Raw genomic sequence first — 21,923 nt, forward strand, 5'->3', positions numbered from 1 at the left:
TTTTAACAGTATTTGTTCTTCCTATCCAGGAGCATGGAATATTTTTCCATTTTTTTATGTCTTCCTCAATTTCTTTTATAGGCTTTCTGTAGTTTTCAGTGTATAGATTTTTCACCTCTTTGGTTAGATTTATTTCTAGGTATTTTATGGTTTTTGGTGCAGTCGTAAGTGAGATTGATTCCTTGATTTCTCTTTCTGTTGCTTCATTGTTGGTGTATAGGAATGCAAGTGATTTCTGTGCATTGATTTTATATCCTGCAACTTTGCTGAACTCATGAATCAGTTCTAGCAGTTTTTGTGTGGAATCTTTTGGGTTTTCCATGTAGCGTATCATGTCATCTGCAAAGAGTGGAAGTTTGACCTCCTCCTGGATGATTTGGATGCCTTTTATTTCTTTGTGTTATCGGATGGCTGAGGCTAAGACTTCTAATACTGTGTTGAATAACTGTGACGAGAGTGGACATCCCTGTCTTGTTCCTGACCTTAGAGGGAAAGCTCCCAGTTTTTCCCCATGGAGGATGATATTAGCGTTGGGTCTTTCATATACGCCTTTTATGATCTCAAGGTATGATCCTTCTATCCCTACTTTTTTGAGGGTTTTTATCAAGAAACAATGCTGTATTTTCTCAAATGCTTTCTCTGCATCTGTTGAGAGGATCATATGGTTCTTGTCCTTTCTTTTATTGATATGATGAATCATATTGATTGTTTTGCAGATATTGAACCAGCCCTGCATCCCAGGTATAAATCTCACTTGGTCTTGGTGAATAATTTTTTTAATGTATTGTTGGATCTGGTTGGCTAATATCTTGTTGAGGATTTTAATAGCTAAACATTTTACAGTATAGTTTTAAAAATATTTACTATAGGAACACCTGAGTACCTTAATTGGTTAAGCGTCTGATTTTGGCTCAGGTCATGGTCTCATGGTTTGTGATTTCAAGTCCTGTGCCAGACTCTGCACTGGCAGTGTGGAGCCTGCTTCATATTCTCTGTCTCCCTGTCTCTGTGCCCTGTGTATACACACACACTCTCTCTCTGTCACTCTATTTCTCTCTCAAAAATAAATAAACATTTTGTAAAAAAATAAAATAAAAATATTTAGTGTATTTTATAATTATAAAATAAAATTTTTATTTGTAGACTATATATATATTGTAACACATTATGAAGTACAATTTAATATTGTTATTATATATGTGTATATATATATAAGTATACATATATATATATATATATATATACGCATTTTTTTTAAGTAGACTTCATGCCCAGCACGGTGCCCAATGTGGGGATTGAACTCACAACCCTAAGATCAAGAGTAGGACACTTGGGGCGCCTGGGTGGCGCAGTCGGTTAAGCGTCCGACTTCAGCCAGGTCACGATCTCGCGGTCCGTGAGTTCGAGCCCCGCGTCGGGCTCTGGGCTGATGGCTCAGAGCCTGGAGGCTGTTTCCGATTCTGTGTCTCCCTCTCTCTCTGCCCCTCTCCCGTTCATGCTCTGTCTCTCTCTGTCCCCAAAATGAATAAACGTTGAAAAAAAAAAAATGTTTATAAAAAAAAAAAAAAAAAAGAGTAGGACACTTAACTGACTAAGCCAATACTTGGTGCTCCAATACTTGTTATAATTTATAATTATTTTCTTAGGAATAGTTCCTACAAGTGAAATTAGTAGGTAAAAGTTATAGATATTTTAAATATTTTTGACGCATATTTCCAAATAGTTTTTCTAAAGGGTTGTGCCTTTCTACTTCACTACTAGCTATGTGCAAGTGATACTCAGTAACATTGGATATTTTTAAAAAAATTGCTGATGTGTATCTTTCCTAAATCCTTGCTAGTTTTATAGGTAAAAAGTGCTATTTCATTTTGGCCTGTTTGTAAAATATTTCTAAAGAAGTTGAACGTATTTCTTGACACTTGTTTACTAATTTTGTATACTATTTGAACAAAGCAGGAGTATTTTCACTATGACGGCAGGAAGGATTGAAGTAGGGAGAAACTATAGGCAGAGAGCATAGGCAGGGAACTAGTTTGACAACCAAGGGATCCAATAAAGGGAAAATGATAGTGGTCATAGCTAAGGTTCAGCAAGGAAAGGAAAAGAGAGAGACAGATTCTAGGAATACATAAGAGATGGGATAAGTAACCTGGTAATCAATTGGATAATTAGAGAGCAATGGAAAATGACTCCTACATTTATGACTGACTCAGAAGATTACATGTATAGTACTATTATTAATTGATAGAAATGGGAAGAGAAAGTTTGTTGGTTATACTGGGAGGAGGTAATGATTTCAGTTTGAGAATGTTACAGTCAGTCTCCTAGGAAATGTGAGTGGAACTGAGAGAAATAATCCATGTTGTAGAAATAGTGAGTGTTGGGGGTGCCTGGCTAGCTCATTTGGAAGAGCCAAATGACTCTTGATCTCGGGGTCATGAGTTTGAGTCCCACATTACGTATAGAGATTACTTAAAAAAAAAATGGTGTCAGGATGTCAGAGGTGGTAGAGGCGGGTAAAGAGATTGGGAGGAGCAAATGAGGGAGACAGCGTAACATTGGTTAGGAGTTGTGTATTAAAATAACTGAGGCCAAGGTTTGAATCCTGACCCTGTCTTTTCTTAGTAGTGTGACCTTAAACAAGTTATTTAACTTTTCTGAGTCTCACATTCTTCCATAACAGAGAGAATGAAATGCCTCTCTCGCTATGTTACTGGAGAGTCAAATGTGGGCAAATAATTAGCATGGTGCCTAGTTCGGTATGCTCAGTATGATAGCTCTAGGAAATTAGTAGGAAAAGAACTAAACTTGAAGTGTGTCCTATAAGGCAAAGAAGAAAGGAGAGAACAGTATTGTCAAAGGATACATGGGAGACAAGGGTGATAAGACTATAAACATTTTTTTTTTAGATTTGAAAAATAGGCAGTTGGTGATTTTTGACCTCAGTAAGAATATATTCAGTGCAATAGTGAGGGTGAAACTCGATTATTTTGGATTGCTGAGCAGCATGGAAATATACAACTGCTGGGAGCACTTCCGTCTAGAAAAGTGACACCAGGGATGCCTGGGTGGTTCAGTCAGTTAAGCTTCCATCTTTGGCTCAGGTCATGATCTCATGTGGGTTTGAGCCCCACATTGACAACTCAGAGCCTGTAGCCATCTTCAGATGCTGTGTCTCCCTCTCTCTCTGCCCCTCCCCATCTTATGCTCTGTCTTTCCCTCTCTTTCTCAAAAATAAACATTAAAAAAAATTAGAAAAGCGACATCATTTTAGACATGACATCTAAACTTCTCCCTAACTCACCTATCTACTCACGTAAGAGTCTGTATTTGAGCCAGGAGATGGATTATTGTCCTTACCAGTACTTGTGAGCATGTAGCATGACAGGAAACAGGGTGTGGACTCTAGAAGTACTCAACTGCCTTAAAATTTTATCCAGAATTAGGTGGGGGAAAAAAAAACAATAGTAATATAACAAATAGATAGTCCTTAGCCTCAAGAGCCTTAGAATAATTCTTGGGAGAAGTTTAAATTCACTCTGCTACCGCTGCCCTTTAAGTTCCTCTTGGACCATTGTTCCCTCTGTTCTTTTTTTTTTTTTTTTTTTTAAGTTTATTTATTTATTTTCAGAGAGTGTGAGTAGAGGAAGGACAGAGAGAGAAGAGAGAAAATCTCAAGCAGGCCTCGTGCTGCCAGGTGTGGAGGCCAATGCAGGGCTCAAACTCACGAACCATGAGATTAGGACCTGAGCGAAAGCCAAGAGTTTGTTGCTTAAGCAACTGAGCCACCCAGGCACCCCCAATCTGTTCTTTATACCACTTGTTACAAGGCTATAGCTTTGTAATTTATTATTGACTCTTCATTTCTTGGGGGAAAATAATTTGAAGATTTTTATAAAACTCAGATATGGCACTTTTGGGGGGCATTATTTTCTTAAAATTTTAGGAAAATATTATCTTTTTTAATAACTAAATGAATCATTTTCTGTAACAGTGAAGAATGTGGAGACTGGTCGAAGTGCTCCAGGAGTGAAGATGTTTTTTGGGCACGAGATTGTGAATGGTGAGAGATGCATGTTCCCTGACTGCAGGGATTGGGATTTGCAGTAGCAGTAAACTCACGGCTCCACCTCATTCCAACATTTGAAAACATATGAGATGTTGTATTGCCTTTAATATTACATTTATGAATTTAAAAAAAAATTTTAATGTTTATTTTTGAGAGAGAGAGAGAGAGAGACAGAGTGTGAATGGGGGAGGGGCAGAGAGAGAGAGGGAGACACAGAATCCGAAGCAGGCTCCAGGCTCTGAGCTGTCAGCACAGAGCCTGATGTGGGGCTCAAATTCACAAACCATGAGATCATGGCCTGAGCCGAAGTCGGATGCTTAAATGACTGAGCCACCCAGGTGCCCCTGCGTTTATGAACCCTTAAAGTTGGTATTTGAGAATTGACCTTCATCTTACTTTCTCAGAGGGTACCATGAGCAGAACAGTTCTAGAGAATTTTAATCATCTTAATTTTACAATGTGAGGACCACTACTGCTTGTTACTAGAGACTCAGCCAGTAGACAGTTAGGAATCTGAACAGAAAAGAATCTTGCTCAGCAATTAAATTTAACAGTACAGATTCACAGTACATTTGCAGTCCCTTATCTGAAACCTGAGGACCAAATGTTTCAGAATTCACAATTCGGCATTTTTGGAAACCCTAACACCAACTAGATACTGTTTAATATTACATTAACATTGGAAGTGGGTCTGGGAACAACTCTGTAATAAAACCGGGAAACTGCAGATAATCCTCCTAAGTGGAATAAAATAGGAATATAAATAGTATGTCAGTTCAGGTTTTGCTGCCAAAAAGAGATACAATTTTTGGTTTTCAGAGATTTTTGGATTTTGGAATTGCAAGAAGAAGCTCTGTTTTTTATTTTGCTTTTGTTTTGTTTTTCTGTTTTTTGGGGTTTTTGTTTATTTTGCAGCTCTCTTCTTCATTTCTGCCAGCAAAAGCCATTTAGCAAGAGTAGGTCCACTTGTTTGCCAAAAAAAGAGTAGATATGGAAGCTCTTTTGGTCAGTGTGCTTCCAAAAAGCCAAATAGGATAAGAGAAAAGGGGAGCAAGAACTGTTCCTCCTTTCAAGAAGTCTAAAGCAGAAAGCCTTCCAAGGAAGAGTAAAGATCAATGTGGGGAGAATGGGAGATCAGGGACCTCGTGGAGCTGTTCATTTCTTACCAGTGGGGCAGATATGAGGAAAGGGAAGGACTCCTGTAGATGACAGATTACTGCTGTTTGAAAGATTACTTTGTTTTGTGAGAGTAGAATTCAGAGAGATGAAAGTCTCACCAAATTAATGACTGCCAATCTAGCCCTACTTCAAGGCAGCCAGCTATCTGTCCTTTCTCACTGAGTATGCTACTATAAACACTCTCTGTCCCTTGAACACCTTTTTGTAATGGCTGTGATGGTGGTAGTAGTAGTGGGATTCTTTCTTTAAAAAAAAATAAAAGATTTTAAGTAATCTCTACACCCAACATGGGGTTCAGACTCACTTCCTGAGATCAAGAGTCACATGTTAACAACTGAGCCAGCCAGGTGCCCCATAGTGGGATTCTTTTTTTTTTTTTTTTTTTTTTTTTGAAACTAGATTCCTTTTTTTTTTTTTTTTTTAATGTTTATTTATTTTTGACAGAAGAGAGAGACAGAGCATGAGCAGGGGAGGGGCAGAGAGAGAGGGAGACACAGAATCCGAAGCAGGTTCCAGGCTCTGAGCTGTCAACACAGAGCTCAATGCGGGGCTCGAACTCACAAACCGCGAGATCATGACCTGAGCTGAAGTCGGACACCCAACCGACCGAGCCACCCAGGCGCCCCTACATTCCTTTTTTAAAGTTCATTTTTTTATTTTGAGAGAGAGGGGGAGAGAAAGAATCCCAAGCAGGCTCCGCACTTACAGTACAGACCCCGACACGGGGCTCAGTCTGTGAGATTACTACCTGAGCCAAAACCAAGAGTCAAATGCTTAACCAGTAAGCCACCCAGGTGCCCCTATGTAGTGGGATTCCTAATTGTGTTCTATTAGCCTTTGCCCTGGATCAAAGCTCTGGACTGCAACAAAGCTAGGCTGTGGATGAGTTTGCAAAGAGAGGCAAAGGGATCACTACTACTATCTCCCTAACTCAAGAGAGGGCTAACCACTGACCAGCTTTGTGAACTGTACATGTGGATTTCATCTCTTCCTAAATCCTTTCTCAAGACTTGGCGTTTTTTCATAATTTTTAAGTTCAAAGGGCAGTCTTCTCCTTCTTTTCCCTGTGGTTCTGTCAGCCACGGATTGAGACTTTTTCCACTTTCCCTGAAAAGCACTTTGAATAAGAATTATTAAAGTGATAACTAACTAGAATTTAAATAAAACCTCAAACAAACAAAAATAAATTTAAATGGGCCCCTAGGTGACTCAGTTGGTTGAGCATCCAACTTTGGCTCAGGTCATGATCTCACAGCTCTTAAGTTCGAGCCCCACATTGGGCTCTGTGCTGATAGTTCAGAGCCTGGAGCCGGCTTCAGATTCTGTGTCTCCCTCGCTGTCTGCTTGTCTGCTGCTCATGCTCTGTCTCTCTTTCTCTCAAAAATAAGTAAACATTAAATTAAAAAAATAAATTAAAATAAAATGAGGGGCACCTGGGTGGCTCAGTCGGTTAAGTGGCCGACTTCGGCTCAGGTCATGATCTCGCGGTCCCTCTCTCTGACCCTCCCCCGTTCATGCTCTGTCTCTCTCTGTCTCAAAAATAAATAAACGTTAAAAAAAAATTAAAAAAATTAAAAAAAAAATAAAATAAAATGAAGAATAATAATTGACTACTCAATATTTTCAATGACTTTCACTTTCTCTGCCCAAGACTCAACACATCTAGAGAGTGCAGGGGAAGGAGACATTTGGAACATAGTATGGCCCCTTAGTGGATTTTCCCTGACTAGTACCTATGTATACTTAATTGACTCTAAAATGCCATTAATTATAAAGTGCACTATTAAAAAATTTTTTTTAATGTTTATCTTTATTTTTGAGACAGAGACCCAGCATGAGTGGGGGAGGGGCAGAGAGAGGGAGACACAGAATATGAAGCAGGCTCCAGGCTCTGAGCTGTCAGCGCAGAGCCCGACGCAGGGCTTGGACGCAGGGCTTGAACTCGTCAACTGCGAGACCATGACCTGAGCTCAAGTCGGACGCTTAACCGACTGAGCCACCGAGGTGCCCCCGTGCACTATTACTTTTCACGTCCTAAGAAAGAAAAAGCTGCCAATTAAACTGTCATGTGCACTTATTATAAATAATATCCAATTTCAGAGCTGTTTAAAATGTACATCTTAGAATCAATAATAACAATATTGCCTGCACTGTTAGATTAAAAATAAGTTGTTTCAGAATCTGTGAAAGGTTTCTCTCATATTTTTTTGGTGATTTCTAGTCTAGCTTTTACTGCTTTTACTGTCACTGAACTATTTATTAAGGCAGCAGTCTGTGAGATCTGTGAATGATTTGAGAGAAAACATCCAAAGAGTACATAGTGTGAGGAAAGATGTATCAGTGGTGGGAATGAATAGGAAAGAAAATCTCTGGAACCAATCTGCAGAAGTACACAGGTGCCCTGGAACAAAAGGGTAAAGAGAAAATGTAGAGCACGTTCTATTCCTTCTAAATGACCAAGGAAGCTAGGTTGGCAGGGAGATATTAGGTATCTTCAGTACTTTGGGTAGGCTTTTCTGCTCTATTTATTGCTGCCTGATGAAGACCTCTATGGACTAACGTTTCATTTCCAATTACTGTTTGTGATACCTCATTAGACTGTGGGTGGAAGGGGAGTGGTTAATTGCTTTCAGATTGGACCCTCTGTTGGAATCCATTTGGTTATTTTACAGTGGAACTGCTGGATGAAGTGGAACAAGGTGCAGAGAGAGAAAAGGCATCTTCTGTTAGGTATGATGGAGTAATTTTCTTAATTGTTATCTTACCCAAATGTACACATTAGGGTAGAAAGCCTTATCTCTAATTCATGATCTAAATAATTCCTCAAATGGCCTGAGGTAATAGAAATGAGAAGAAATAGATGTTTCTTCTATCTTTTGATGGCACCTTTAAATCACTGTGTGGCTAAATCTGTGTAAGGCATCAGCAAACAAAGAACAAGTTCACCTGAGTGCTGTTTTTTGTAAGCATAGTCTAAATACAGAAAGAACAAGGATGGATAAAATGAAAGGTGAAGATCTAAACATATGTGAGCCTTCTTCTCCTGTCCCTGAGTCACCAACCACCTCTCTGCTGAATCACCTCAAGTATAGCCCATCAGGTAAGTACTGGGGCTCTGAATTGTCTAGGCTAGCTCTATCGTGGTCTAGAACTCTTCAGAGTTGACGTAACTGTGAGTCAAGGTTCTGTATGGAATGCTCAGCAGGGCCATTGCTTCTAGGCTCTGAATTAAGATAAAATACTGTGATTCATTTATTTATTTAATATTTTAGGGTGTACTATATACCAGACATTGAGGATACTGAAGTGTAGTATCTCTGCCCTCGTTGAGCTCCATTATAGGAAGCAGGCACTAAATAAGATAAATCAGTATAAAATATAGTATGCTGGTGCCAAATGCTAAGGAGAAAAAAAAAAATAGAAAAAAGGGAAAGAGTGTGTGAAGAGAGTGGTTTTACAATTTTAGGGTGTTTAGGACAGTCCTCACTGAAATGGTGACATTTGAGCAAAGGCCTGAGGAGATGAAGGATTGAGCAGTGTGTATCTGAGGGAAATGTTTTTTAGGCAGAAAAAAGAAGAACTACTAAGGCCCTGAGATAGGAACGTGCCAGGATCTTGAAGGAATAGCAAGATCAGTGTAGCTGGAGCAAGGAGAAAGATAGATGAAGTCGGGTAGGCCTATCATGGAGGTCATTGTAGATCATTGAAGAGACTCAGGCTTCTACTCTGAAATGAGAAGAAAAGCCATTGGAAGATTTTTGGTTTTATCATTTCTCTAATGACTAAGAATGTTAAGGATCTTTTCGTGTCCTTATTTTCCGCCTGAATATTTTTGGTGAAATGTCTGTTCATATCTATTGCACATTTTCTTATTGGATTGTTTTATTATTATTCAGTGTTGGGAGTTCTTTATATATTCTGGATATAAATCTTTCCTCAAATATGTGCTTACAAATATTTCTGCAAGTCTGTAATTTGTCTTTTTATTCTCTTAAAGTATGTCTCAAAGAGCAGACATTTTTAATTTTGATAAGGTACAATTTATACATTTTTTTCTTTTATAGATTGTACTTTTGATATCAAGAAGTTTTTTCCTCAGTCACAGAGGTTTTCTCCTATGTTTTCTTCTAGAAGCTTCATGATTTCAGCCTACATTCAGGTCTAGGATCCATTTTTACTTAATTTTTGTACACGATGTGAAGTATGGATCAGCATTTGTTGTTTTGTTTTGTTGTTGGATGAAAATAGCCAATTGTTCCAGTACCCTTTTTTGAAAAGACTGTTATTTTCTAAAATTACCTTTGCACCTTTGTCAAAAATTAGTTTTATATATATATATGTAGGTTTATTTCTGGGTGCTATATTCTGTTAGATTGATCTATTTTTCTGTATTTATACCAATATAAGACTATTTTGTTTATTGCTTTTTTAAAAACTGTTTTGTTTACTATTGATTGATGATAGCTCTTAAAATCAGGTAGTGTTAGTTCTCCAACTTTGTTCTTCAAAGTTGTTTTGGATATACTATGTTCTTTGCATTTCCCCATGAATTTTAATTTTTTTTAATGTTTATTATTGAGAGACAGAGAGACACAGAGTGTGAGCAGGGGAGGGGTAAAGAGAGGGGAAGACACAGAATCTGAAGTAGGCTCCAGGCTCTGAGCTGTCAGCACAGAGCCAGATGCGGGGCTTTAACTCACAAACTATGAGATCATGACCTGAGCCGAAGTCTGTTGCCTAACCAACTGAGCCATCCAGGCTCCCCTTCCCCATGAATTTTAGAATCAGGTTGCCAAAAAACCTTTGAAATTTTTACTGGGATTGCAATGAAATTAGTAGATCAGTTTGGGGAATATTGGCATCTTAACAAAATTGAGTATTCCAGTCTCTTAACCCCGTGTATCCATCCCTGAGATCTTTAATTTCTCAGCAGTGTTTTGTAGTTCTCAGTTATAAGTTCTACACATCTTTTGCTGTATTTATCCCTAAGTATTTCACATTTTATATTATTATAAATGACATTTAAAAAAATTTCTACTTCCCACTGGATAGTATTGAGCAGAAGAATAACATGATCAGACTTCTGTTTTAACAAAGTTATTCTGGATGCTATATAGATCCTGAGAGAAGGACAAAAGTAAAAGCATGAATACCTGTTAGGCTATTGAAATAATTTTAAGACGAGTTGATATGGTAGCTTGGACCCTAGTGGTAGCAGTATCTTAAACAGTGGTGGAATTCTGGATGTATGTTGAGGCATAGCCAATACAGTGTACTGGCATGTTAGATGGGGATGTGAGAGAAAGAAGGGAATCAAGGGTGAGTTCAGGGATTTTGGTCTGAGTAGCCTGAAGTATGGAGAGTGATTTAACTGAGATGAGAACCATGCTGGGTGGAACAGGTTTGGGGAGATGATTAAGAGTTTTGGTCCACTGAAGTCTGAATGTAAGCGTAGAGATGAGGAGAAAGGTCTGACACGGAGATACAAATGCAAGAGTTAGCCCATAGATGATATTAAAAGCCTTGAGACTAGATGAGATCACCAGAAGAGTGAGTATGGATAGAGAAAAAGTGGTGTGTGGACTGTCCTATGCCACTCCAAAGTTTTAGAGGTTGGAGATGAAGAGAAACTGTATGTTATGTTATACCTCTAAGTATTTAAATTGCATGATTTAAAAACGTAAGTAAGGACCCAGAGAAATCCAAAAGTATGGGCTATGGCCCATCTCCAGGACTGACTTGTTTTAAAGCATTATTTTTCTTTAAGTTTATTCATTTATTTTGAGAGAGAGAGCCTGCACAAGCAGGGGAGGGGCAGAGAGAGAGAGAATCCCAAACAGGCTCCACGTTCTCAGCACAGAGCCCAACAAAGGGCTTGAACTCACAAACTGTGAATTTATGACCTGAGCCAAAATCAAAAGTTGGTCGCTTAACCGACTGAGCCACCCAGGCACCCCTAAACTGTTATTTTTTTTTTATTATTATGAACATCCTTTTAAAAAGGACATGTCTAGGTGAGTGTATGACTTCGGCTCAGGTCAGGATCTCGCAGTTCGTGAGTTTGAGCCCTGTGTTGGGCTTTGTGCTGACAGCTCAGAGCCTGGAGCCTGCTTCGGATTCTGTGTCTCCCTTTCTCTTTGTTCCTCCTCCACTCCCACTCTGTCTCTCTCTCAAAAATAAATAAAGATTAAAAATAATGATTTTCGAAAAGGGCATGTCTTAAAATATTGAAGACATAAATCTATGAGGAGGGAAACATTACTGGATTTTCACGGGAGATGATTAAATAATCTAATTCATCAGATTATCATTGGTGGGGCTTTTGTTTATTCTCATTTGAGAAACAGGATGCTAGAGTGTTCACTGTGTAATGGGCTGATGCAGGTGATAATGAAATAACATCAGACCTTTGAGTTGCAATAGAGGAGGAATTTATGATTATGGCTAAAATTAGTGGGAGGGCAATTCTATTGCCAGAGAAGACAAACATACCTATTACCATCATTCTCCTGCAGAAGAAGAGGAGGTGACATACACAGTCATTGATCAGTTCCAGCAGAAGTTTGGTGCTGCAGTAAGTATTGACCTTCCTACTATTGTCTGCATGTAAGTATCATGTTTATGTCTGATAAATTTGTCTCTTATTAAAGGATCATTGATATTTTCCCTAATAATTCAACAAAATAGGGGCGCCTGGGTGGCTCAGTGGGTTGGGCGTCCGACTTCAGCTCAGGTCATGATCTCACCATGATCTCACAGTCTGTGAGTTTGAGCCCTGTGTCGGGCTCTGTGCTGACAGCTCAGAGCCTGGAGCCTGCTTCAGATTCTGTGTCTCCCTCTCTCTCTGACCCTCCCCCGCCCATGTTCTGTCTCTCTCTGTCTCAAAAATAAATAAGAACATTTTAAAAAATTAAAAAAAAATAACAATTCAACAAAATATATGAGTGCCTGCTATATGCCAGGCCTCGTTCTGAGGTCTGGGGTAAATAATAATAAAGACAGGGGCGCCTGGGTGGCTCAGTTGGTTAAGCCTCCGACTTCGGCTCAGGTCACGATCTCGCGGTCCGTGAGTTCGAGCCCTGCGTCGGGCTCTGTGCTGACCACTCAGAGCCTGGAGCCTGTTTCAGATTCTGTTCCACTTATTTCACTTATTTCCATTGTCTCCCTCTCTCTCTGACCCTCCCCTGTTCATGCTGTCTCTCTGTCTCAAAAATAAATAAACGTTAAAAAAATTTTTTTAAAAAGATAATAAAGACAAAGTTCCACCCATCAGGGAGTTTACATTTTAATGCAAGAAAATAAACAATTGCATATTACCCGGTGAAAGTGCTATGAAGAAAAATAAAGTGTGGTTTGAGGAGTAGAGTACAAGGAGTTCCTATTTTATATAGGGTGGACAGAGAAAACCTCTGTGAAGAGAGGACATTGGAACAGAGACCCCAAAGAAGGGAACTAGCTATTGGATATTTAGGTAAAGAACTTGGAAAAAGCATAATTATCAAGTGCAAAGACTCTGAGGATGAACTCTGGAGGAACAAACAGCAGGGAGGCAAGACCACAGTGAAGAAGAGAGATAGGAAATGGAAAGGGTCAGGTAGAAGATTGGGCAGGGCATTTTGGACCATTATAAGGATTCTGAGTTTGACTTGAGTAGGATAAAAAGCCATTGGCAGTTTTAGAGGTGAGTCAGATATTTTTTTTACTCCTATTAAAAAAAATTCATTCTAGATTCTCTTTTTAGGCATCTATAATCATATATTCAGACATGACAGTATTCAGCCTAGCGTACAGTTCACAGATGGACTTCAGGGGAGTCATTAAGCTTTCTGTTTAGATGCAAGCTTATACTTGTGCATGGGTACATTTTTTTTAATGGGAGAGCATTAGCTTTCCATGGATTCTTTTTTCTTTAACCACTTAAATGAGATGTAGTTCACATGCCCTAAAATTCACCAATTTAAAATGTATAGTTCACTGGATTTTAGCATATCTACAGAGTTGTAAATATGTCACAAAGAATTTGAAAACATTTTCCTTTTTTTGAAGTTTTTTTGTTTTTGTTTTTAAAGTAATCTCTACACCCAACGTGGGGCTCAAACTCACAACCTGAGATCGAGAGTCACTTTACCAACTGAACCAGGCCAGGCACCCGTAGACATTTTTAATACCCCCAAAAGAAACCCTACACTTGGTAGATGTCACCTCCATTCCTCCCCAGTCCCCCGCCCTCGGCAACTTTTCTGCCTCTATGGATTTGCCTGTTTAGGACATTTTTTATAAATGGAGTCGTACAATATGTAGTCATTCGTGACTGGCTTCTTTGGCTTAGCATATTTTCATGGTTGATGTATTTTATAGCATGTATCAGTGTTTCACTTATTTCCATTGCCAAATAATACTCCTTTATATGGATATACCATATTTTATCTATCCTTTCACCGTTTGAGTTCTTCCCACTTTTTGGCTATTATGAATAATGCTGCTATGAACATTCATGTACAAGTTTCTGTTTGCACATATGTTTTCATTTCTCTGGGATAGATACTTACAAGTGCAATTGCTGGATCATCTAGTAACTCTGTGTTTAACTTTTTGAGAGTCGACCATTGTTTTCTAAAGGTGCTATACCATTTCACATTGCCACCAGCAGGATATGGGGATTCCAATTTCTCCACATTCTTACCAAAACTTGTTATCTGTCATTTTGATTGTAACCATCTTAGTGGTGTGAAGTGGTATCTCATTGTGGTTTTGACTTACATTTCCATGATGGCTAATAATGTTGAACATTTTTCATGTGCTTACTGCATATTTATATATCTTCTTTGGAGAAATGTCTATTCCCTTGCCCATTTTTTTTTACATAGGCTTCACACCCAACTTGGGGCTTAAACTCATGATCCTGAGATCAAAGAATCACATGCTTTACCAATTGAGCCAAACAAGTGCCCCTCCTTTGCCCATTTTTAAATTGAGTTATAAGAATTCTTTATATATCAACATATTCTTTGAAGGGTCAAATGATAATAACAAAAAATGAGGTAAGAACCTGGAAATTTGAAGAGGTTGTTGGAAATTCTTGTCAATAGGGAAATTCAGGTTTTGTTTTCAAAGTTCTGCCGCCTTCTTGCTATTGCCTGAGGATGGAACTAAAATTCAGTCCCTTTTTTTAATCATTGATGGAAGATACTCAATGCAGAACACTATGCTCTCTAGAGGAAGATATCATGCTAGTGAAAGTTACCATGTCCTTCTATTCTTGAGTAATTTGCCTGCCTGTAAAATGGGGAGAATCTTGTATCATATAGATGTTTTCATAGGTTATGGATTAGGGATTTTAGAAGTGTATAATGTTTTGAAATAGGATAAGATTATAGATAATTGAAGGACCAGCATGTGTTCTTGGAATACCATGACATCAGTTTTGAGTCACTTAATGAATCTAAGACTTTAAGGGACCTATTGAGTTCTTGTTTCTCTCATTCTGAACAGTATATACTGTGAGACTCAACCACTATGTGAGTTCCCTTCTGGTACAGTAAATTGCCTGTGTCAGGGCAGTGTTCTTTGCATGAGGAATCTGGTCATAAGGATAGAACTCTTTTGGGGGTTCCTGGGTGGCTGAGTCGTTAAGTATCCAACTCTTAATTTCAGCTCAGGTCACAATCTCATGGTTCAGGAGATTGAGTCCCACATCGGGCTCTGTGCTGTCAGCCCAGAGCCTGCTCAGGATTCTCTCTCTCCCTCTGTCTCTCTCTGTGCCTCCCCCTGTTCACTCACACACTCTCTCTTTCTCTCTCAAAATAAATAAATAAACATTTTAAAAAAGACAGAAATCTTTTGCTATAGTATCAGTGATAACAAAAGGTATCTGAGTTTTCAACTCTTAGCATCTAGAATATGATTTATTTTCCAGTTGTGTAACAATTTTGCAAAAAATAAAAAGAGGATTAGAAATGTTCAGTGTTGTGTGTGTGAGAGAGAGAGAGAGAGAGAGAAGCAGACTTGTGTTTTGGGTAAGTCAAATTTTGTAAGTTTAGAAAACATTATCCCACTTTGTTAATTGCTAGCCATTTTACTTGTGCCATTCATGATGTCATACTTGGAACATTTATTCCCTAGAGATTTTCTTCCTTTTTCTCACCAGATGCTTCACATCAAGAAGCAGAGTGTCCTGAGTGTGGCAACAGAAGGTGCTAATGTGTGTCGTCATGGGAAGCTGTGTTGGCTTCAGGTAAAAGATACTTTAAACTTTTTATTTTGAAATAATTGTGGATTTACTGGCAAATTAATTTTAATTGTCTTCTTAATGTCACCTCAGTGTCACTGTCCTATAACTTGTTTGGAATGTCTTTTACTCTTCTAGTACTTTCTCTTTTCAAAAGGAAAGATGGGCACCTGGGTGGCTCAGTCAGTTGAGCGTCCAACTCTTGATTTCAACTCAGGTCATGATCCCAGGCTCATGGGATTCAGCTCCAGGTTGGGCTCTGCACTTAGTGGAGCCCAATTGGGATTTCTTTTTTTTTTCAACGTTTTTATTTATTTTTGGGACAGAGAGAGACAGAGCATGAACGGGGAGGGGCAGAAAGAGAAGGAGACACAGAATCGGAAACAGGCTCCAGGCTCTGAGCCATCAGCCCAGAGCCCGACGCGGGGCTCGAACTCACGGACCGCGAGATCGTGACCTGAGCTGAAGTCGGACGCTTAACCGACTGCGCCACCCAGTCGCCCCTCAATTGGGATTTCTTTCCCTCTGTCCCAACCCACTCACCGCTCATTCTCTGTCTCTAAAAATTAAAAAAATTTGAAAAAAAGGAAAGAGCTTCTGTCACTTTATAGGTTCACTTTTATAATCATCATTGCTGTGCTCATCAAGGCTCTGTTTGAGGTCTTCTTTCCCAGCTCTGTTCTCTCACCTTAGATCTATGAAGAATTTCAGAGGCGGCTGGCTGGCTTAGTGAAGTGTGCGACTCTTGATCTTGGGATTGTGAGTTCAAGCTCCACGTTGGGTGTAGAGATTACTTAAAATAAAATCTTTAGTTTAATTAATTTTTTAAAGTAGTCTCTACACCTAATGTGGGGCTTGAACTTCCAACTCCAAGATCAAGAGTCACATGCTCTACCAACTGAGCCAGCCAGGCGTCCCAAAAATAAAATCTTAAAAAAAACCCACAAAGACACGTGAAGAATTTTTATTTTACCTTCTGGTTGGTAGCATTCCACAGCAGTATTCTGCCACATCATTTTCATTTTCATGGACCTGGGAGATGTCAGGTAAGGATCCCAATTATGTCAAAAGATGTTTGTAGTGAGCCTTGAAAAGTTATAGGATGGGCTTTGGATCAACCTCGGCAGCATCAGTTTTTAAGGGGGAGCAAGAAAACAGGCTGAATATTCTTTGAGTCAGGAACTACCTCTACCATTGAGATTATCAATTTTATTATTATTGGCTATCTGCCCACTTCTCAGGGTTACACTGAAGTATGTATCCTAAATAATTCAATTCAAAATATGAAAAAAATTATGTGAGAACCTAGTCTCTTGGCATCATTTTATGGTGAAAAATCAGAAACCACTTTAGTTAACAATAGGAGACATTACTGTAGATTTGATAGATCTTACACAGCTGCCAAAAATTGATGACGAGTACAATGTAGAAAAATGTTTGAAAAATTATGAGTGGAAAACAGCAGGATATAGAACTGAAGGCATATTCTCAGAACCGTATACATTGTTTGCATATGAAAAATGGAAAGGAGCAATGTGTGGCATGTATTGGTTCACCGAAGAAATGTCTAAGCTATCCATGCTCCTAGTTCTGTTCTAGTTGATATGTGTGCAGTGGTGAATCTGTTCTCTCACAGAGTTTATAGTCTAGCAGAGAATTATTCTCCAAACTTTTATAATGTGCCTATTCAGTTCGTACAGTTAAGGAGGTAGAGAAAACACAGGGAGTGTCTATTTTAGGTGTCATATTCTAGCAGACAACATGAAAGATCTGAGAATGGGTGCCAGGTAGGCCTGGAAATTGTAGCTATATCAACAGCTCCTAAAATGACAAAGATGGCATTAGACTGCCATGTCACTGGCTCTCTAGACCTTATTTGATCTCCCTTTGCCTTCATTCTCTGACTTAGTAGATTATCCAGCAATATAGTACTGCCTTTGTGACCTTTATGATCAGAAACAATCTGAAATTCTTATAATTGTATAAAATTGATCTAAAAAGCCATGTTTCACATCCTACCATTTGTGGCACGTTATTTATTGCCTTTTTAAAACTGCTAAAGGGCAGAGATCTTGTCTTATGAGTAGTATTTTTTTCATCTTTATTTGAGAGAGAGAGTACGTGCGTGTGTGCTTGGGTTGGGGGGGTGGGCAGAAAGAGAGGGAGAGAGAGAATCCCAAGCAGGCTCCTCACTGAGCTTGGAGCCTGATGTGGGCCTTGACCTCACGACTGCAAGATCACCACCTGAGCCGATACAAGACTCGGAGGCTCAACCAACTGAGCCACCCACATGCCCTTTTTATGAATAATTTTATGTAACACCTGACACAACCATGCATATTATGAGACTCAGAGAAATAGCATTTTTTGTTATTAACAATGAAATGCTGTTCATTCCCTTTCAACCTATAATCCTTGGATTACTAAAATGCCATGCTTGAAAGGTAAAACATTAAGTTTGAGATTGTAAAAAGCAAAATGCTAAATCCACTAGCTTGTGTGTCTTTCTGTTCTTTTGAAAAATCACAGTGATAGTTTTTCTTAGATTAATTTAAACTTCTTTTTCCAGGGGCGCCTGGGTGGCGCAGTCGGTTAAGCGTCCGACTTCAGCCAGGTCACGATCTCGCTGTCTGTGAGTTCGAGCCCCACATCAGGCTCTGGGCTGATGGCTCAGAGACTGGAGCCTGTTTCCGATTCTGTGTCTCCCTCTCTCTCTGCCCCTCCCCCGTTCATGCTCTGTCTCTCTCTGTCCCAAAAATAAATAAACGTTGAAAAAAAAAATTAAAAACAAAACAAAACTTCTTTTTCCTAAGAATCACTGAGTGCCTATTGTTTACTTTAAAAGTGACAATCTGAGAGGGGCATCTGGGTGACTCAGTTAAGCGTCTGACTTTGGCTCAGATCATGATCTCATGGTTTATGAGTTCGAGTCCCACATCTGGCTCTGCACTCACAGCTCAGAGCCTAGAGCCTGCTTTGGATTCTGTGTCTACCTCTGTCTCTGCCCTGCCCCGCCCCGTTTGGGCTCGGTGTCTCTCACTCTCTCAAAAATAAATAAACCAAAAAAAACAAAAAAGTGAGGATGTGAGGAGCGCCTGGGGGGCTCAGTCAGTTGAGTATCCGATGCTTTTTTCAAAAAATTTTTTAAATGTTTATTCATTTTTGAGAGAGAGAGACAGAGTGTGAGCAGGGGAGGGGCAGAGAGAGAGAGGGAGACACAGAATCTGAAGCAGGCTCCAGGCTCTGAGCTGTCAGCACAGAGCCTCATGTGGGGCTCGAACCCACAAACCGTGAGATCATGACCTGAGCCAAAGTCAGACAGTCAACTGACTGAGCCCCCCAGGCACCCCAGCATCTGATTCATGATTTTGGCTGGGGTCATATTCTTGTGGTTCATGGGTTCGAGCCCTGTGTTGGGCTCTGCACTGGCAGTGAGGAGCCTGCTTGGGATTCTCTCTCTCCCTCTCTCTCTGCCCTCTCCCCAGAGACCATCTCTCTCAAAATAAATAAATAAAACTTAAAAAAAATAAAAGTGAGGATGTGAAATATTTTATCACATGTCTTTCTTGATCCTCAGATCCCCTTCCCTAGTTCTTTTTTATCCTTTGTGTGTCTGGATGGTCTTTTGTAGGTAGCCACAAATAGCCGAGTTTACTTATTTGACATTTTCCTTCTGGGAAGTCGTGCTTTCAACAATGGACTTCAGATGGTACTAGAAGACAAGAGAATTTTGAAGGTGAGTGTGTAAGCTGATTCCTCTGCTATTAAGATTAGCAACCAGGTTCTAATTACTCTGTCTTTGTCTTCTGATTCCTTAGGTTATCCATGATTGTCGTTGGCTTTCTGATTGCCTCTCTCATCAGTATGGAATTTTGCTGAATAATGTCTTTGACACACAGGTACATGCGGGGAAACCATAGATTCAGTCCAGCATATATAGCTTTTATAGGAAATAGGGCTTATCTGATGAGTGATTGAATTTTTGTGTGTGCCTCATTCTTGTCCACTTGTCATTTGGTGAACTGTGAAAGCACTACAGAAAAGTTACTTAAAATTATTTAGGATTTTTTCCCCTCATTTTGCTCCAGAATTTGTCAAATAAGAAGCAAACTCTGGGGCACCTGGATGGCCCAGTTGGTAGAGCATGTAACTCTTGATCTCAGAGTCATGAATTTGAGTCCCACGCTGGGTGTAGAGATTACTTAAAAAATAATAATAATAAAATCTCAAAATTAAAAAAAAAAGAAGCAAGCTCAATATTCTACAGCATTCAAAAACTCAAAGGATTTGGAGGTCATTCAGAAGTCTGACATGAATCACTTAATGTGAGGTAAATAATCACATCTGTGCCTTTAGCACATATGTATCAGTTAGGATTGATGGCTAGTCAGCATGTAGCTCAGAGAAGCAGGTTGTCTTAGATATGCCCCCAAAGCCTATTCTAGGCCAAAATAGCCTGAATATATGTGGTTTTTCTCTGCTCTAAAGAACTCTAGAGAAATAAGAAATCCTTAGTTTATACTAACTAGCTCTTAGAGCTCATGTGTGCTTCTGGTTTGGCTGTGAGAATAGTAAAACCGCTAGTTTTCATTATGTTTTCTTTAGGTTCTTCTAGTCTTCTAGGTTTATGCCAGTTAAAGGGACATGTTGAATACATAAGCCTAGCGCCTTTGGAGAGGTTTAAAATAATGAGTTAGCCAGTTATCTTTTTTTTAATGTTTACTTATTTTTGAGGGAGAGAGAGAGAGAGCACGTGCACATAAGTGGGGGAAGGGCAGAGAGAGAAGGAGGCAGAGGATTCAAAGCCAGCTCTGCACTGACAGCATTGAACCTGATGTTGGGCTCAAACTTAGGAACCGAAATGTGACATCATGACCCGAGCTGAAGTAGACACTCAACTGACTGAGTCACACAGTCATCCCTCATTTTATTATTATTATTATTATTATCATTATTATTACTACTATATTTTAAATAATCTCTATGCCCCAGCCAATTTAAAGAAATTTTTTATTTTTTTCAATATATGAAATTTATTGTCAAATTGGTTTCCATACAGCACCCAGCGCTCATCCCAAAAGGTGCCCTCCTCAATACCCATCACCCTCCCCTCCCTCCCACCCCCCCATCAACCCTCAGTTTGTTCTCAGTTTTTAAGAGTCTCTTATGCTTTGGCTCTCTCCCACTTTCACCTCTTTTTTTTTTTTTTCTTAAAGAAATTTTTAAGTTTATTCACTCAGAGAGAGAGAGAGAGAGAGAGAGAGAGAGCGCATGCACACATGCGCGTGTAAGTGGGGGAGGGGCAGAGAGAAAGAGGGAGAGAGAATCAATCCCAAGCAGGCTCTGCACGGTCAGTGCAAAGCCCAATATGCGGCTGGAACTCAGAACTGGGAGGTCATGACCTGAGCTGAAGTCAGACGCTTAAATGACAGCCACCCAGGCACCCATATTTTTTTTAATTTTTAAAAAATTTTTGGGGGGCGCCTGGGTGGCTCAGTCGGTTAAGCGTCCGACTTCAGCTCAGGTCACGATCTTACAGTCCGTAAGTTCGAGCCCCGCGTCGGGCTCTGTGCTGACAGCTCAGAGCCTGGAGCCTTCTTCGGATTCTGTGTCTCCCCCTCTCTCTGAATCTCCCCCGTTCATGCTCTGTCTCTCTCTGTCTCAAAAATAAATAAACATTAAAAAAAAAAATTAAAAAAAAATTTTTTTTGGGGGGTGTCCGGGTGGCTCAATCAGTTAAGCATCTGAGTTCGGCTCAGGTCATGATCTCACAGTCCGTGAGTTTGAGCCCTGCATCAGGCTCTGTGCTGACAGCTCAGAGCCTGTAGCCTTCTTCGGATTCTGTGTCTCCCCCTCTCTCTGAATCTCCCCCGTTCATGCTCTGTCTCTCTCTGTCTCAAAAATAAATAAACGTTAAAAAAAAATTTAAGAAAAAAATTTTTCTGGGGGGTGTCCGGGTGGCTCAATCAGTTAAGCATCTGAGTTCGGCTCAGGTCATGATCTCACAGTCCGTGAGTTTGAGCCCTGCACTGGTCTCTGGGCTGACAGCTCAGAGCCTGGAGCCTGCTTTGGATTCTGTGTCTCCCTCTTTCTCTGCCCCTCCCCTGCTCACACTCTGTCTCTCAAAAATAAACATTAAAAAAAATTTTTTTAAATAAAAAATAAAAATGTTTAAATTAAAAAGTGTTTATTATAGTGAGAGAGAGTGCAGGCAAGTGGGGGAGAAGGGCAGAGGGAAAGAGAGAGAGAGAGAGAGAGAGAGAGGAGAGAGAATCTTAAGCAGGCTCCATGCTCATCAGGGAGCCCAACATGGGACTTAATCTCATGACCATGAGATCATGACCTGAGCCCAAATCAAGAGTCAGATGCTTAACCAACTGAGCCACCCAGGTGTCCCCTAGCCCATTATTTTTAGCAGATATTCCTAAAAGTTCAATTTTATGTTGT

The 21,923-nt window shown here is 39.7% G+C and overlaps 1 protein-coding gene across 1 annotated transcript in view; it reads left to right on the top strand.

Moving 5' to 3' along the window:
* The window catches only part of EXD1 (exonuclease 3'-5' domain containing 1), a 37,955-nt gene that overhangs the window by 6,501 nt on the left and 9,531 nt on the right, over positions 1–21,923 (top strand). Inside the window, exons 3-9 of the mRNA XM_045449985.1 lie at positions 3,995–4,063; positions 7,921–7,978; positions 8,221–8,348; positions 11,764–11,822; positions 15,396–15,482; positions 19,108–19,212; positions 19,295–19,375. Of these exons, the coding sequence (XP_045305941.1) occupies positions 3,995–4,063; positions 7,921–7,978; positions 8,221–8,348; positions 11,764–11,822; positions 15,396–15,482; positions 19,108–19,212; positions 19,295–19,375 (587 nt within the window). The remainder of the gene's footprint in view (positions 1–3,994; positions 4,064–7,920; positions 7,979–8,220; positions 8,349–11,763; positions 11,823–15,395; positions 15,483–19,107; positions 19,213–19,294; positions 19,376–21,923) is intronic.

Source organism: Leopardus geoffroyi, chromosome B3, assembly GCF_018350155.1.
Source record: "Leopardus geoffroyi isolate Oge1 chromosome B3, O.geoffroyi_Oge1_pat1.0, whole genome shotgun sequence".
Taxonomy (NCBI): Eukaryota; Metazoa; Chordata; class Mammalia; order Carnivora; family Felidae; genus Leopardus; species Leopardus geoffroyi.